Here is an 18,899-nt window from a genome sequence, read left to right on the forward strand (position 1 = left end):
AAAAAGACATTAAAGGCATTCAAATTGGCAAAGAAGAAGTCAAACTTCCCTCTTCGCCGATGACATGATACTCTACATAGAAAACCCAAAAGTCTCCACCCCAAGATTGCTAGAACTCATACAGCAATTCGGTAGCGTGGCAGGATACAAAATCAATGCCCAGAAGTCAGTGGCATTTCTATACACTAACAATGAGACTGAAGAAAGAGAAATTAAGGAGTCAATCCCATTTACAATTGCACCCAAAAGCATAAGATACCTAGGAATAAACCACCAAAGATGTAAAGGATCTATACCCTCAAAACTATAGAACACTTCTGAAAGAAAGAGGAAGACACAAAGAGATGGAAAAATATTCCATGCTCATGGATTGGCAGAATTAATATTGTGAAAATGTCAATGTTACCCAGGGCAATATACACGTTTAATGCAATCCCTATCAAAATACCATGGACTTTCTTCAGAGAGTTAGAACAAATTATTTTAAGATTTGTGTGGAATCAGAAAAGACCCCGAATAGCCAGGGGAATTTTAAAAAAGAAAACCATATCTGGGGGCATCACAATGCCAGATTTCAGGTTGTACTACAAAGCTGTGGTCATCAAGACAGTGTGGTACTGGCACAAAAACAGACACATAGATCAGTGGAACAGAATAGAGAATCCAGAAGTGGACCCTGAACTTTATGGCAACTAATATTCGATAAAGGAGGAAAGACTATCCATTGGAAGAAAGACAGTCTCTTCAATAAATGGTGCTGGGAAAATTGGACATCCACATGCAGAAGAATGAAACTAGACCACTCTCTTTCACCATACACAAAGATAAACTCAAAATGGATGAAAGATCTAAATGTGAGACAAGATTCCATCAAAATCCTAGAGAAGAACACAGGCAACACCCTTTTTGAACTCGGCCATAGTAACTTCTTGCAAGATACATCCACGAAGGCAAAAGAAACAAAAGCAAAAATGAACTATTGGGACTTCATCAAGATAAGAAGCTTTTGCACAGCAAAGGATACAGTCAACAAAACTCAAAGACAACCTACAGAATGGGAGAAGATATTTGCAAATGACATATCAGATAAAGGGCTAGTTTCCAAGATCTATAAAGAACTTATTAAACTCAACACCAAAGAAACAAACAATCCAATCATGAAATGGGCAAAAGACATGAACAGAAATCTCACAGAGGAAGACATAGACATGGCCAACATGCATATGAGAAAATGCTCTGCATCACTTGCCATCAGGGAAATACAAATCAAAACCACAATGAGATACCACCTCACACCAGTGAGAATGGGGAAAATTAACAAGGCAGGAGGAAACAACAAATGGAGAGAGGATGCGGAGAAAAGGGAACCCTCTTACACTGTTGGTGGGAATGTGAACTGGTGCAGCCACTCTGGAAAACTGTGTGGAGGTTCCTCAAACAGTTAAAAATAGACCTGCCCTACGACCCAGCAATTGCACTGTTGGGGATTTACCCCAAAGATACAAATGCAATGAAACGCCGGGACACCTGCACCCCGATGTTTATAGCAGCAATGGCCACGATAGCCAAACTGTGGAAGGAGCCTCGGTGTCCAACGAAAGATGAATGGATAAAGAAGATGTGGTTTATGTATACAATGGAATATTACTCAGCTATTAGAAATGACAAATACCCACCATTTGCTTCAACGTGGATGGAACTGGAGGGTATTATGCTGAGTGAAGTAAGTCAGTCGGAGAAGGACAAACATTATATGTTCTCATTCATTTGGGGAATATAAATAATAGTGAAAGGGAATATAAGGGAAGGGAGAAGAAATGTGTGGGAAATATCAGAAAGGGAGACAGAACGTAAAGACTGCTAACTCTGGGAAACGAACTAGGGGTGGTAGAAGGGGAGGAGGGGGGGGGTGGGAGTGAATGGGTGACGGGCACTGGGGTTATTCTGTATGTTAGTAAATTGAACACCAATAAAAAATAAATAAAAAATAAATAAATAAAAATAAATAAATAAAATAAAAACTAAAAAAAAAAAAAAAGAATAAAAATAAAGGGGCTTACATGTACTTAGCATGTTTCCAAAAATAGTCACCAACCTATTTAGCCACCATTTTACTGATGGAAATGGAGGCCTAGAGTGGTCAAGTCCCAACTAGCATCACTAAGCTGAAAAATGCAAAGTCACAATAAGAATATAGGTTTCTTTCATTCAAAACTCCCTTCTAGAAATGTAGATGTTGCACCTTCCTTGAGATTCCTGGACATGCAAACTTTGTACAAGTACATTCAGTAAGATGGAATTACATGTCCACAGGTGAGAAAGGGTTTGTGGGAGTGTGGAGGGGAGGGTGGGAGATCAGGTGATTAAGCCCTGCTTATTGACAAATAAGCCCACAACCTATAGGTACCAGCAGTTTCTTCACTACCTCAGCAGCCTCTGGTCCCAGCTCATTCACACACTTTCTTAGCCCTTCCACAGGTGCTCAACAGAAATGCCGAGAGTTTTCAGAAGAAGCTTTAACAGATCCATAAAGGGGAGAATGTTGTCCACAGGTAAACATAAGGCTTTGTTGACAGCATCTGGCAAACTGTTGGAAAGGAAGGCAGTAGCTGCAGAGCAAAATGGAAACTGAGTGAAATAGGCACAGTCAACTCCTGTCTATGACTGCTACTTTCCACCGTGTCCATCAATGGCTCCATTCTAGCCTCACTTGATTTCCCATGAAAACTTCTCCCTCAGGGCCTTTGGATCTGCTGTTCTGTCTCCTTAGAACTTTCTTCTCCAGAAATGTTATCTCTCCTCAAATGTTACCTCCTCATAAGGTACCATTATCCTCTAACTTCCTTTTTTTTTTTTTTTTTTTAGCATTACCTAAAATAGTAAATCTCATTTATTCTTCCCTTCAGACTCTCACTATATGCAGGCTCAATGAGAACAAGGAGTTTATATTTTATTTACTATTGTACCTCATACCTAGAACAGCCTCTTGCAGTAAGCACTCAGAAGATCCTGGTGTTTGACTGAATAGGTACGCACTTTGCATATGGCTATCTCCACAGTTCCATGACTTTGAGGAGATTCTATAATGAATCTTCACTTGAGGACATACATGAACCCCAACCAACCACAGCCCAGGAAACTGCTCCCAAACACTTCAAACTTCATGCTGCAAACATAACTAACACCAACTCTGTCATGGTTAGTGCAGATATGTAAATGAGTAAGACTAGGATATTCCACTCAAGGAACTTACACAGTCTAGCGGACAATAAAGATCTATGCATGCCACAGTGTGGCATTTGCTGTGCCAACAGTGTGGATAAAGCTCTATGGAAGCATAAGAAAAGGGATGACTAATTCTAATGGTGGTAGAGGTTGGAGGTAATCTTCCCAGGGAGATGTTCCTGGAGCTGTGTCTTGAGGTAGATTCCAGGGTCACCAGGTAAAGTAGGGGAGGTACATTTTAAAAAAGGAACAAAAATAACATAGGTATTGAAATGTGGAAATGGGGCGTCGTGAAGCTACGGGATCGGTTGGAAATGGCAGAGGTTGGAGGAGACACTGAAGCGACTTCAGAGCCAGAAGGGAGTACAGGGCATCATCGTGGTGAACACAGAAGGCATTCCCATCAAGAGCACCATGGACAATCCCACTACCACACAGTATGGCCAAACCTCATGCACAACTTCATCTTGAAGGCCTGGAGCACCGTGCGTGAAATTGACCCCCAGAATGACCTCACCTTCCTTCGAATTCGCTCCAAGAAAAATGAAATTATGGTTGCACCAGATAAAGACTATTTCCTGATTGTGATTCAGAATCCAACTGAATAAGCCACTCTCTTGGCTTCCTGCGTCATTCCTTAATGTAATAGCCCCTAAGAGTGATAATATTAATCATGTCAACCAACTAGCAGGTGGAAATCTCCTTAGAGCCTACTTAGACTGATCCAGTGCCCAAAGTCATCAAAGTATCCCTCTGCTGGCCAGTCACCCTTGAATTCTTGGGAGGACCTTCTTTCCTCGCCTCCAGATTTTGGAGCAAGAGCTTTGAACAGCCCACACACCCTGCTTCCTTCCATCTGACCTTCAGTTCACTTTGTCACCCTTGGAAAAGTCTGTTTTCTTTAACTAAAAATAACTAAAATGCTTAAAAAAAAAAAAAGAAAGAAAGAAATGTGGAAATGAAAGTGGCCACACTGCCTGGTGAGCCTTCCAGAGCAGCTGGAGTGCAGGAATTCCAGTGACGTACGCATAGGTGAGGGAAGGAGGTAAGGCAGCAAAACCCAGGTGAGGTCAGATTTTTCAGAGCTTTGAATGCCCATACTAATGAGTTTCAGACTTTTTTCCCAAGGGCAATGGGGAGGTATCAAGGCTCTTTTATGGGACAATTGCATTTTGTATCTTTGGCTTTAGAAAGATAACTTTCATATAGAATATGGGAGGGAAAGTGTAGATAATGAGAAAAATACATACAACATACATTTTTACAAGATGCATGTGCAGATATGTAAACACACATGCATGAGCACACACATAAGAACACATATCTTCAGAGTAAGAACCTGCCATAGTTCATTTTCCTTTGGGATCCTTTTCATTCCCCATTCAAATAGTACAAGTGGAGTCTATGCATCTATCTTCCCTTCATCTTCTACCATCTCTTTTCCCTTCTAAATTGTTTCCCAGAGGAGGGATATTTACTTCCTTCCACCTACTTTTCTTTTTTTTTTTAAGATTTTATTTATTTATTCATGAGAATACACAGAGAGGAGAGAGAAAGAGAGAGAGGTAGGGACACAGGCAGAGGGAGAAGCAGGCTTCATGCAGGGAGCCGGATATGGGACTCGATCCCGGGTCTCCAGGATCACGTCCCTGGCCATAGGCAGCGCTAAACCGCTGAGCCACCGGGGCTGCCCTCTACCCACTTTTCTTTTGTCACCTCTGTCTGTAAACACATGCCATTAGCCATTAAGGACAACAAAATAGCCAAAACTGGTGAAGTTACAAATGGGTCCAAAATTTCAGAAAAAGCACAAGCCAAAGTTGCCAATGTGGGTGTGGACAGCACCAAGTTTCTCAATTTTAATCTCCCTACTTATTTCAAAGGTTTTGGTGAATATCTTCTCTATGTATACTTATATACTTCCAGGGGAAGACCCTCAAGGCTTTCTGTTCTTTGAGCAGTGGCCATCACAGTGCATTTTGCAGATGCATCCAAATACATCTTCCTGTAGTTAAAAAGACTCCATTCAAAAAGAATGGATCAGTTCCCATTCTTCTCCAAGAATCCAACTTCCATATGTCACCTAGAAATTGAACTGTTCTCCCCTCAGTCCTCCCACAGAGCTCTATATGCCTATGTCTCTGCTTATTAGTCTAGCATCATAGTGACTTCTGTCTGAAGAAGTCTTATCTCTCCTGTCAGACAAGAACCTTGTAAACAACCATTGTGTCTGATTCATATCCAAATCTTCCAATGCTTAGCCAAGTGCCCAAAGGTTGCAGCCATTCAGTAAATATCCATTGACTGCATGAATAGATAAATGTAGCTGTGTCTCAGGAAAAACCACCTGGCAACTGATTACAGATGATAGAAAGAATGACTCCATATAGTTTCAAAAGAAAGAAGTTACAAAGTGAGATTTTGACTCAAGATTAATAAAGACAAGAAAAACTATGGTGACAATGTTCCAGAATGTTGACCTTTAGCATGAGTTGGCTACTTTCTTAATGTAGGATTCACTAAGGATAGTACTTCTATTGGGTTAGAGTTTGGTAGGCTGGAGTTGGGGGTAAGTGGTGGCTGCATCTGAGATCCCTTCCAACCCCCCCAGTTCTATGGTTCTAAAACTCCTTTCGCTGTCTTCCCCTGGGAGCCTACACTTACTGATTACATTCCTATTAACAGAAAAGTAGAGAAGTGTATGTTCAGGTTACTTATCAGAGTAAGTGCAAATGCTGATGGTCACCAGCAGAAACACAGTTACCAACTTCATGTCAGGTTTTCTGTGATGTTTACTTGGAGTTTAAAATTGAACTGCAAAATGCAGTGAATCCACTGAGCTAGTGGCTCCACTTACTGTACAAAGTGTGACAGCTGCTTTCTGCACTTGCACACATTTATATACTAGTAATGACCTAAATTTCAGTCACTACCACTTAATTCACCATGAAGGTCATGTTTTCTCACTAACCAAATTGGAGTTTCTTCCACTTCCCCTCATGTTCCCACAGCAAACAAAGCCCTAACTTGAAGCATTCTTAAAGACCTCTCATAAAAGCCCTACCAGTGAGAGCAGATAGCTCTAACAGTCCTTCTCTTAAAAGAATATTGAAAGAAGGGGAAGTTTTATATTGGGATTAAAAGGAGCAAAGGTTCTGTTTTCCTTCAGCTTTCTATTCATTTAAAGTTTGCAGAATCACATTACTTGGTAAGTACCTAGTCGTGGAAGCAATTAGGAGATTCCATCAGCTGTAGTATATACAGACTCAGCTTCATTGCCTTTAGTGCTATCTTTTTCTAGAATTTACCTCCATCTACCCCATCCCCACTGACATACTTTAAGACCTCTTTTCTAGCATCTCCCAGTTATTTTGCGAATCCCTAGAGTATGCCTTCTCTGTCCTCATATAGAATAATAGGCTATAGGATCTAAAAATAGGATCTAAAAATCAAAATGCCTTTGTAAAAGCCTAGGATTCAATATTTACTCTTGATGTACTCTTGGATTAAACTTTTTAAATCTATAGGATTGGTGTGACCCCGAGGGTCCAAAAAGGAAACAACTTGTAAAACCTTGTCCACATAAATAATTTTGGTCACCAAAACATGCATTTCAGAACCATTCCGGCAATCCCACACAATCACACAAAAGAAATACTGTGCCAGCCACAGGAGCAATATGCTTGCAAGGCTGCCTCCCCTGGAAACTCAACCAGGGAGCTTCAGGACATCCCTACATGGAAGTACGAGCCCTGGAATTCCTTGAGACTTTTGGGGCCTCCTATGCAAGAAAGAGGGAAAGAAAGAACCCTGACTGAGAACAACAGCAATCAGGATGCAGATAGGTGCCAGCCTCAGGTCCAACAGCACTGCTGGCCTCAGCCATTGCCACCATGAGGGAGGGACACAAAACATTCTGAGGAAGATACGCTGACACATGAGCCCCCTATGGTGCAGTGCAGGGCCAGGAGCTGGGGCTCTGCTTGAGGGTGTGGCATTGTCAGCATTTAGTAAAATCATGCAAACAGAGAATTTAACTGCCAAAATAAGATTAATACAGTGTTACCTGTTATTCATTCTTATAAAGTACGGAGTTGTGACTGCCACTTCTTTATTTTTATGTTACTTTATAAACTGCATGAAGGAGGTTATGAACTATCACCATGCTAATTTTCTCCTTTCACTTCTACCAGCTGTCTCTGCCAGAAGTTGCTTCCATTTCTCTTGGGTATTAATACCTAGCCAAGGATATTGATCTGCCAAAACACTCAAAAGGCCAAAGTTGTGTGGTAAAGTGGTGATGAGTTGATGTCAGCCTTTATTTTTATGTTGAGGGGCATCTGGCTTGCTCAGTGGTTAGAGCCTGTGACTCTTGAATTCGAAGTCATGAGTTCAAGTCCCATGTTGGGATTGGAGCCTGCTTAAAATAAAATAAAAAAAAAATTAAGTTTTTATGTTGTGACTCTTGAATTAAACTTTTTAAATCCAAGAGTCTGGGGATTAAATCCAAGGGATACTGGTTAGTATCCCATAAAGATGGGACTTTATGGGATACTAACCAGCATTCCCTTCCTCTGTACTTGCCATTTGCCAGTTTCCTTTCATATCCTTTCCCTGTATATCCTCTCCTCTGCTCTCTCCCAGAGGAAGCTGGTTTCCAAACTGTGGTTTCCAAGCTTCCTGTGCCCACTGTCTGGTTAGATTCAGCTGATGGAGGGCACTGATAGAAGATTCAGAGGGAGAAAATGGGAGAAGCCAGACTATTTCTCCCTTTGTCTGCTTTAGGAAATATCTTGACCAGTGATTCCATCTTCTCTATGACTCCAGCTCCTTCTAAAAAGGCCCTGTGTCTGTGGGTCCACCCAAGCCAGGCCAACCCACCATATTTTTGGCTTCTATGGCATAGTCCCAGCTCCTGGCCCTAGCTCTTTACTCCTGGCCAAAGAGCAGCAGCAGTTTCCAGCATTTTCTAGTATCTGGATTGACTCACCTCCCTGCTTCTTACTCTAATTGCATTTCTAGCACCTTGTAAATTATTCTCCAAGTTAAATTATTCTTCCTCTTTGATCAACTGGTATGGCTTTGATTTTCTGGTTAGAATCTAATACTCTAAAATATTATAGAGTTTTTTTTTTAAATAGATCTTTCAGTTTTTAAAGAGGTGTCTCTCACACAAGTGATAAGTTATAAGTCCACGAGTAACAGGGCCAAAACTCCTCCAAGAGAAATATAGCATTATACACAAAGATGCTCCTCCTTTCCAACCTCTGAGGTGTCTGGCACTGTCTTGAGCTTGCCTGCTGGCCCGATAGCATGTCTTCTCCAGGAAGACCTGAGTGCTAGATTCAGATGGGCCTATTGAATAACCTGCCAGATATTCAGCCAGATATTCAGCATTGGCTGAAACCTAGGAGCAGACATAGCTTAGATGGAGGGCTAGAACCTGCTTCATGTAACACACACACACACATTCACCAACACAAATACCCCCAATCTTACACATGCATGAACAGTCATATGTGCCTATGTGCACATGCACACATACCCATGACTGTTTTCACTCACTTGTTCAACAAATGTTTATTGATCATCCTCTGTGTGTCAGGAACCAGAACTGGAGCAATAAGCCAGACAAGCAAATTTATTGTCCTCCTGGAAGTGTCAGTGTAATGGGATAGACAGCGAATGAACAGGTAAGCAAGGCAAAGAACAAGCAGTAAATAGTAAGAAGCAAATAGGGTGCTGTGATAGGGAACAAGTGGACTGGGGGTATAGTCAGACTTGAAAAAAGACTTGGACTCTTTTGTATAAAAGAATAACTACAGAAATGTTTTCACTTCCAAATAAAGTCATCTCTAACAGCATCCTATATACTTTATACAATTTGCTTGTAATTAATTAGATATTTGATAAAAAGCAAAGTTGAATTTCAATCAAATTTTTATTTCTCAGTGGAAAATGCTCTCTTCATCAGTGGTGGCTGTGCTTTCCCGACATCAAACATCATTTCCAAAGGTGGGTTATTAAGAGAACACCAATCAGGTATAAGGCCTGTCTGATTATAATATTCCTTTGAGACTGAGCGCCTCCCAAATATGTCCTGCAGTGCTCCAAAAATAGCTCCTCCCAACCAGGCCACGCAATTAGCCTTTGCAGGTGGAGTATGAATTCGGAATGTCTTGGTGCCAAGTACTTTTTTCTATTTTGTTTTTTTTTTTTAATCAAATATCTTATTTCTGAAAGCAATCTGTGGAGAAATCCTGGCAACATAGATGTGCCACCTATGGCTACCAGATTCTCTGCTAGTTGCTTTCTTGTGTCAATTGGGCACTGTATAAGGGAATCCAGTATCAAAGTGGCAACATTTTCTCCTCATTATCTTGTTCAAAAAGGATTTCCACAACCAAATCTCTGATTGATCCAAGAACATGTAAAATCTTCTCTCCAAGAACATGTAAAATCTCCTCTCAGGTATAGTCAGACTTGAAAAGAGACTTGGACTTGGCTGCTTCTCTGTTTCGTAAGTTCACAGCCACTGCATTCATCAGATCTTTTTGTTCCATATTTCTGATGCTTTGAGATCTTGGAGGCTTGCTGACCTTGGTGGTACTGCCCTTCCTAGGGCAGCTAATTCCTAGAGATAGCAAATAATTCATTTGGAGGTGCCCCTTTCATATGCAAACCAACCAACCTGAGGCCATATAGCCAACTACCTCCTTTATGGAACTCTTATACTCTGGGCCATTACACCCCTACCCTAATCACCCAGGGCCAGGTACCAGACAAGAAGAGACAGCCCCTACACCTCAAAACCAACAAAAATTATTCAAACTAGCTAATCCTAAACCTGCTTACTCTGTCTCATCCATCCTTTCCAAAAAGAAAACACAGTAAAGACTCTTACCCACCCCTCACCCCCCACTCCAGCCTCCTCCTAACATCTCATTCTTGCCTTCTGCCCCCACCCTCTGTGATGCCACAGGGATCTGTATTACAGTCTTTTCAATGGCAGTCATCTCCTGATCTGTTGGCCTGAAAATAATGAGATTTATATTTTAAAACAGGAACCTAGTCTTTTCTTGTGCCTTGGTGATGCTATTGATACTTTCTTTGCAGTATAATTATTTGAATTAATGTTTTCTTTGCCAGGACTAATTTGTAAACATCCTGAGGGGGGTCTGGCTCATTCATGTTTGAATCCTAACACAAAGGCTTACACACTTGATAATATTATTAAGAACTGCTAATCAGTGCCCGGTACTACACTTTGCATATAGTATCTACTTCATACTCACAAAATCCCTGACCGTAAGAGCTTTTATCCCACTTTACAAAATGAGATGTCTGAAGTCAGAAGCAATGAATTAGTTGCCAAGATTACTTCAATAATAAATAATGCAACCAGAATTTAAGTCCTTCCTTTTCTGATTTGTATTTCTTTACTTTTAAACTTATCAATATGCATTTCCAGTAAGCATCGATAAAATAAATCGATTCATTAAGATAAATAAAATGAAAAGGAAGTAAGTGCCAGTATTTCTAAATTAATATGGGATGTACTTTTCGAATGAATTTTTTGTAGAGATTAAATTTATAATCAGGAATGAAAATTCCAATAGCCGTTCAACAATGATTTACTGAGCATGTTTGGTATTTTTGGCTCTGGGGTAGATGCTAGGAATACAGCAGGAATAAAAGCAGGAATGACTCTTGCCTCATTTTAATCATATTAAAGAAAACTGTTAGAAGCAAGTCAAGAAGTCTTTTTTTTTTTTTTTTTCTCTGTACAAAGAACGACAGTTATAAAGAGGCTAACTGAATTTAGATGCAAGACACTGATCAGGAAAAAGAAAAGAATGAGCCCGAGATTTCATTTAACACTCTTCCTTCTAGGCAGAGAAGACTGTCATTGGAAAGTTACACTGGAAGTGTCAGACTAAAGCTTGTCATTTTCTCTTCTACTTGCTATGATAGGATGATCAAATGTAGTCTAAACTGAACGCCATATAAGAAAGGAAAATAGTCTTAAAATTTGTCTTTAAAAACAACCACATAGGGGTGCCTAGGTAGCTCAGTCAGTTAAGTGTCAGCCTTTGGCTCAGGTCATAATCTCCAGGTCCTGAGATCGAGTCCCACGTGGGGCTCCCTGCTTGGTGGAGAGTCTGCTTCTCCCTTTGCTTTTTCACCCTGCTTGTGCTTTCTCCTTCTCAAATAAATAAAATCTTAAAGAGAATCACACACACAACCACGTAAAATATAATCAAATGCCACAGCCCAGTATGTCAACCTCATAAAGATTGGGGAAAAGCAGAAAAATCTGTTCCTGGCTCCCTTCCATGCCAGCTGAATCCTAATCAGTGAGAATCAAGCTCATGAGTTCAAGCCCCACATCAGGATCTATTTTTAAAAAAAATCAGGGGGATCCCTGGGTGGCTCAGCGGTTTAGTGCCTGCCTTCAGCCCAGCGCATGGTCCTGGAGTCCCGGGATCGAGTCCCACATCGGGCTCCCTGGATGGGGCCTGCTTCTCCCTCTGCCTGTGTCTCTGCCTCTCTCTCTCTCTCTCTCTCTCTCTCTCATGAATAAATAAAATCTTTTTTAAAAATTTAAAAATTAAAAAAAAATCAGGATTAGCCTTGCCTTGTTTTAAATGTGTGTGCTTGACACTTTCCCAATAAACAGCCAAATAGCATGTTCACTGGGAAGGTGCAACTCAGAGAAGAACATGAAAAGTTCATGGTACACTTTGCCAAGTTATAGGTCCTCACTCAGCACCTCCACTATAAATCATTTCTCCCTTTCCAAATATTTACACTATGACTCTACTGACCAGCAGTACAGTTTGCAATGGCACTTTTAGTAAGGTGTGTGGGCCCCTGGCCAGCCTCATACAAATATGCACAACAGAGGATGATTGCTCAACAGTATCTCCAACTTCTCCATATCTTTCCAGTATTGCAACTGCTCTTTTGTTCCTTGAATGCCCTTATTCTTCCTTTAGTGACTGAGAATGCAGGTCCTGGGGCCAGCTTTTTCGGATTCATGTTACAGCTCCTTCACTGGGGAAGTTATGTTATCTCTCTGGGCATCAGTTTTATTAACTTACAGAATAAAGCTAACAAAATAAGTTCCTTATAGGATTGTTAAAAAGGAGTAATAAGTTAATGCATGCAATATGCTTATAAAAATTAGTACCTCAGAATGAGCACTCAATATATGTTAGATACTACTATAAACATCACCATCATCATCATCATCATCACCACCACTTCTCCAGCCTCTTAATCATAACCTCAGACACAGCAGCCACCATGACCAACAACTTCATGAACAGTACTCACTAATTTAATTTTGAGTGATATTTGGGAAATTTTGTTTACAATTTTCTCTTTAAAGAATTCCATATATCTTTAGCTTGCTACTAAGAATATAAGAAGGGGAACAGATAATCACTGTATCCAGCAAATACATAAGGGAAGGTTTTTCAGTATATGGCCTCGAATTTGAGATGATTTCAGACTTACTGAAAAGATTTGAGTACAGTACCAATTTTTTTTTTCAGAACCATTTAAGAGTAAATTGCTGACTGGATACTCTCTTACTTACAAATAGTACGTATAAGCAAAGACATTCTCCAACATATCCATAATCAGGAATTTAACATTCATACATTGCTACTACTTAAGAGTTAGACCCAATTCAAATTTCATCAGTTGTCTGAATAATGTTCCTTACAGTGAAGGATCTGGTTCAAAATTACGCTTTATACTCAGTTGTCAGGTCTTTTAGTCATCTTGGGTCTGGAAGACTTCCTCAGTCTCTCCTTGACATTCATGACCTTGACATTTTTGAAGATTACAGGCCAGCTTTTCTGTAGAATGTTGCTCATTTGGGTTTGTCTGATATTTCCTTGTGGCTGGGTCCAGGTTATGGAAGAAGCCAGCCTGTGTTCCTAGTGGATCCCTTTCAAGTTGGCAGAGGCTTGTCCTCTTACTGATTTATGTTCATCACTTGATTAATGTGAAATCTGCCAGACTTCTCCAGGATACTTTTTTCCTGCTGTAATTAACAAGTATTTTGTAGGAAGTCACTCTAAAACTATCTAAGTATCCCATTCCTAATCAAATTTTCCAATTAAACATTTAAATATCATGGACTCGTGGTTTCCTACTTTGTTAAATGGATTATGATCCATTACTCTAATGCTTTACTTGAGCTCCAAATTTTGAGCCCCTTCAATGTGGCCTCTTTGCCTTTGGGTGTGTCCCCAACATTCTTCGTGCACTGCCTGCTTTCTGGTACTACCAGATGTTCCAGGCTTACCATCAAAATTTTCTGCCCCCAGCCCTGAATAAACCCCTTCTCCAAGGAGTGACCCTTAGTACTTAGTATAAGAGTAATATTGTGGAATCATCTATGTCCTAGGTTGCTCATTTCAATTGGGGTGTCCAAGGTCTGATCTTATCTTGTATTCATGCTTCAGTTTACTAGCTCCATCCCCTTGTATTGATGATGAAATACAAAGAACAGTTTACAGGGGTCAGAAATTTTAATCAAGCCCAATCTCTTTTATTTATTCCTGTAGCAAATCATTTCACTTTTCTGACTCTCAGTTTAGTCATCTATAAAGAAGAGTCATTAATGTCTACCATAGAGAGTTTTATGGATTAATTTAGATGGTATAGGGCAGCCCAGGTGGCTCAGCAGTTTAGTGCCCCCTTCAGCCCAGGGTGTGATCCTGGAGTCCAGGGATCAAGTCGCATGTCGGGCTACCTGCATGGAGCCTGCTTCTCCCTCTGCCCGTGTCTCTGCCTCTCTCTCTCTCTCTCTCTCTCTCTGTATGTTTGTGTATGTGTCTCATGAATAAATAAATAAAATCTTAAAAAAAAAGATGGTATATGTTCAGTCCCTTTAGTATATGTTTGAAGTCGGCATTACAATAACCAAAATCATAGTTTCATTCCATCAGATCTAGAAAAAAAAACTCAGGACTCATTCCTTGATTGCCAGAAGAAGGAACCGAGAAATAAGACACAATTTCCATGGTCTTTCTTTTCAATTCAACATGAGCAAAAAGTGTTCAGGTCTCAGAAACGATTTAAAATTCCACAGGCTATGAAACACAGATGTAAAATTCTACTGGAATTATATGAATGTGGTATCAAAATCACAGAAGAAAAAAATCTCGTTTTATTATTATTATTCAAGGCAACCTATTTGGCTCTGAATTCAACATTTTGAAGCCATTTGCAAAATCTTATCAGTTATTTCAGGCAGCATAACAAATTATTCCAAAGCTTGGTTTGAAACAACCCCCATATATTATTTCTCAGTTTCTTGGAAATGACTGCTTTGTCTTTTGCTTCATTGACATTTACTGGGACACTGGGGTGGTAGATATCCAAAATAATAGCATTTGTGGTTGGCTTTGGCTAGAAGCTCAGCAGAAGCTGTCTGCAGGAAGTCTTGGTTGTCCATAAGTTCAAGAAAGTGCATTCCAAGATATGAAAATTGAAACTGTAGAAGTCTTAATTTCTAAGCCTCAACAGATAGACATTTCTTATGCTATATTCTGTGATCACAATCAAGCCATAGGACCAGTCCAGATCTGAGGAGAGAGGAAATAGACTCTTCAGTGAAAGTTATTGCAAAAAAACATGTGGCCATATTTAATCCACAACACACCCCTATTAAGAAGACTGTCCAAGGCTCTCAAAGGATCATATGAGAGATAGTTAATGAATATGGGAACATCAGCCTTGAAATAAGATGAATCAAGGAGACCTTAAGATATGATTCAAATACTTGGAGGGCTATCTTAATGAAAGAAGAATAGACTAGGATATAGAACAGAATTTGAGAATTTTTTTGAAATGTGATGAGTAATTACAAGAATGTACAGTTTAGTGATTTGGTACTGAAACCAACAAAGAGCAGTTGGCTAAGGCCATAATTACTATAGAAAGGTTCTTATAATAGATGAGAAGATGGATTCGATCATCTTTAATACCTTTTCCAATTCGATTATCATAGATTCTAACAGCTTCCTTAACCTGAAGCTTATTCATGACAGACAGAGAGAGATAGAGAGGCAGAGACACAGGCAGAGGGAGAAGCAGGTTCCATGCAGGGAGCCCAACTCCAGACTCGATCCCAGGTCTCCAGGATCACACCCCAGGCCCAAGGCGGCGCCAAATCGCTGGGCCACCGGGGCTGCCCATGGGCCCGCTTTTAAAAAAAGATTTTGGCTATGAGATAAATGAGATTATACTAATTTAAGTTAGAATCAAAGCTACTTGATGCTCAATACCAATTTAAATACTTAAAATACTTCTCTTTTGAAATATTTTAAACAGCTCACACTGTCTCATACTTTTACAAAGTGACACTAGTCACAAGTCCTGAGAGCTGGGGCCTTCAAGTTGACAAGCTGAATTAGATTATGTCTGATATGTTTCTCTACTCTAGAAGTCCCATAACTGTACATTTTATTTTTTTTTTACATTTCTTTTTTTTTTAATTTTTTAAATTTTTATTTATTTATGATAGTCACACAGAGAGAGAGAGAGGCAGAGACACAGGCAGAGGGAGAAGCAGGCTCCATGCACCGGGAGCCCGATGTGGGATTCGATCCCGGGTCTCCAGGATCGCGCCCTGGGCCAAAGACAGGCGCTAAACCGCTGCGCCACCCAGGGATCCCCATAACTGTACATTTTAGTTCTTCCAGGAGAGAATAAAAAAAGGATAAACTATGAGAAACCATGGGTTTGTGAAATTTGAAATGAATCATTTAAAAAAACAGTTCAGCAGTGCCCTCTTCTGGCCAGTTTAGAGGTGGTGCTACAGTTTGCAAAACCAAACAAAGCAAAGCAACAAAGGGTTAGTGAGTATCTTTGTGCTAGGCACCCTGCTAGAGGAAAATAAGGAACTGTAAAGTAAAAATGGAAAGAGAGGGCCTGTTGTTTCTGGTTTTTGCTATACTTCTCATATGATAAGCCAGCTAAAAGACACACTATCTCAAAGGTAGGAGAAGGTGTGGAAACTATTACAATGGATTTGAGGATGTGTGTGTGTGTGCGCACGCGCATGTGTATATCTGGGGGAGAGGTTGCACATGAAGTGATGGCAGAGTAATCAAAATGATTAATAAATCTAAAATCCCTGGAAGCCTCTAATCCTTAGATTTTTACAGCATCCCTAAATATTCAGCAGTGTAGAGGGAGATCTTCAAGATTTGTTATGCCAGAACCATGATAAACAAACAGATTTTCTGCTGAATGCAGGCTGAAGTGATATCCAATCCTCTGCATTTCTTAGCATGGATGCCAAATCCAGGACGTCCAAAACATTATCAACAACAACAGCAGAAAGCATTTGAAGGGACAGAGCTAATTCCAGTTCCAATGTAAGAAGCCTGTAAGTTGCCATTCTGTCCTAACAAGTAAAAAGCTGAACAGACTGAAAAATCAACAATTCTTCAATTAAATCTGTAAGATGAACTGCTGCTGCAAGATTAGAGAGATAGGCAATTACAGGGAATCACAGTTTACCGGAACAGAAACTCATCAGTGGAAACTGCCATGGCACCAGTATTGGGGTACTGAACTGTAATTGACGAACTGCTGGAAGCTCAGTGCCACAAGTTTGGGAGTTAAAAACTCCAGGGGACTCCACAATATTGTAAGATTTACCTCCAGGAGCTTGACAGGATTCCCATGGTATATATCAGAAAATCTCTTGGGCTTCCAGCAGAGGAAAGGGAAAAAGTGACCATTTAAAAATATACCAGAGCATTCTGTTCTTCTTAACAAGATATGTCCTTAGAGGAAAACTATTTACCGGAGCCTAACCAACTGGGGGATATTAGAACCTACAGTGGTGTGGGGAAAAGAAATACCCAGCTGCAGGCCACGCTAGCCATCCTGTCCCATCTAAGTGGGGAGAATAAAAAGTAGGAACATTCTGAGAAGTTCATGGTCCAGAGGCATAGGCTAACTAGGACTGAGACCTAATCATAGGGCACAGAACATTTTCTTTCCCTCCTCATTACCACCTTTTACCTAGTACATCATATCCAGGTACTCAAAAAAAGTTACAAGGCATCCAAGGCAAAAAACACACTGGGAAGAGGTGGAGGCAAGCATTAGAACCAGACGTGGCAGGGTTGTTGTGAGTTATCAGACCAGGAATTTAAAACAAGTATGATCAATATGCTCCAGAGCTCTAATAGATACATAGACAGCATGGAAGAAGGTCAATGTAAGCAGGGAGATGGGAGTCTTAAGAAAGAACCAAAAAGAAATGCTAGAGATTAAAAAACAACAATACTATAACAGAAATGAAGAATGCTTTTGATAGGCTTATGAGTAGACTGCACATGGCTTAGGACAAACACTCTAAACTAGTGGATATAGTAATGCAAGTCCTGAAAACTGAAAAGAAAGAGACGAAGACTGAAAAAAATTACACAGAATATCCAAGGATTTTGGGACAACTACAAAAGGTATAACATAAATGTAATGGGAAAACCAGAAGGAGAAGAAAGAGAAAGGAACAGAAGAAATATTTGAAACAATAATGAGAATGTCCCCAAATTGATCTCAGACACCAAACCATGGATCCAGGAAGCTCAGAGGACCCCAAGCAGGATGAATGCCAAAAACTCCCGATGCCTATGCACAACATTTTCAAGAAAGAAAGAAAATCAAAAATAAAGAAAAAATCCTAAAAGAAGCCAAAGGAAAAATACCACATTACCTATAGAGAAACAAAGATAAAAATTACATCTGAAGGACAAACAATCTATTCATTTGGGGAATATAAATAATAGTGAAAGGGAATAGAAGGGAAGGGAGAAGAAATGGGTAGGAAATATCAGAAAGGGAGACAGAACATAAAGACTCCTAACTCTGGGAAACGAACTAGGGGTGGTGGAAGGGGAGGAGGGCAGGGGGTGGGGGTGAATGGGTGATGGGCAGTGAGGGGGCACTTGACGGGATGAGCACTGGTTGTTATTCTGTATGTTGGCAAATTGAACACCAATAAAAAATAAATTTATAAAAAAAAATTACATCTGACTTTTCCTCAGAAACCATGCAAGCAAGAAGAGAGTGGAGCGAAATATTTAAAGTGTTGGGAGGAAAATCCTACCAACCTAAAATTCTGTACTTTTGAAATATCCTTCATGAATAAAAGAAAAATAAGTACTTTTTTTAAACAAAAATTGAGAAATTTTGTTGCCAGTAGACTTGCCTTGTAAAAAGTGTTTTCAAATAGGACTTTAGAGAGAAAGAAAATAATATAGGTCAGAAGCTTGGATCTACATAAAGTAAGGAAGAGTATCAAGGAAGGAATAGGTGAAAGTAAAGTAAAAACTTTTATTATTTTTATTCTTGATTAGCTAACAAGTAACAGTTCAAAATAATAATAGCAAGCATGCATTTGATGTATACTTATGTATATGTTATACATATTTTATGTACCTTATATAAGTGGAATGAATGGCAGCAATGATACAAGGAATGAGAGGGAAGAGTTGGGATTATTCTGTTATTATAAGGTGCTCACACTACCCATGAAGTGGTATAGTGAATTTGAAAGTGGACTCAGTCTTTAAATGTATACTGCAAACTCTAGGACCACCACTAAAAAAGTTAAAGTATAAATGATATACTAA

At 39.9% G+C, this 18,899-nt stretch overlaps 1 protein-coding gene and 1 pseudogene across 1 annotated transcript; one reads left to right on the plus strand and one right to left on the minus strand.

The window, feature by feature from the left end:
- Positions 1-2,374: 2,374 nt before the first annotated feature.
- LOC119879434 (secretoglobin family 3A member 2-like) lies at positions 2,375-5,998 on the minus strand. Its single transcript, XM_038589712.1, is given in 3 exon segments — positions 2,375-2,478; positions 2,481-2,612; positions 5,947-5,998. Coding segments are annotated over 3 exon segments (288 nt in total).
- Positions 3,363-3,920, plus strand: LOC119879432 (annotated as a pseudogene).
- Positions 5,999-18,899: the final 12,901 nt, after the last annotated feature.

The sequence above is a fragment of the Canis lupus genome, unplaced genomic scaffold (assembly GCF_011100685.1).
Source record: "Canis lupus familiaris isolate Mischka breed German Shepherd unplaced genomic scaffold, alternate assembly UU_Cfam_GSD_1.0 chrUn_S824H988, whole genome shotgun sequence".
Taxonomy (NCBI): Eukaryota; Metazoa; Chordata; class Mammalia; order Carnivora; family Canidae; genus Canis; species Canis lupus.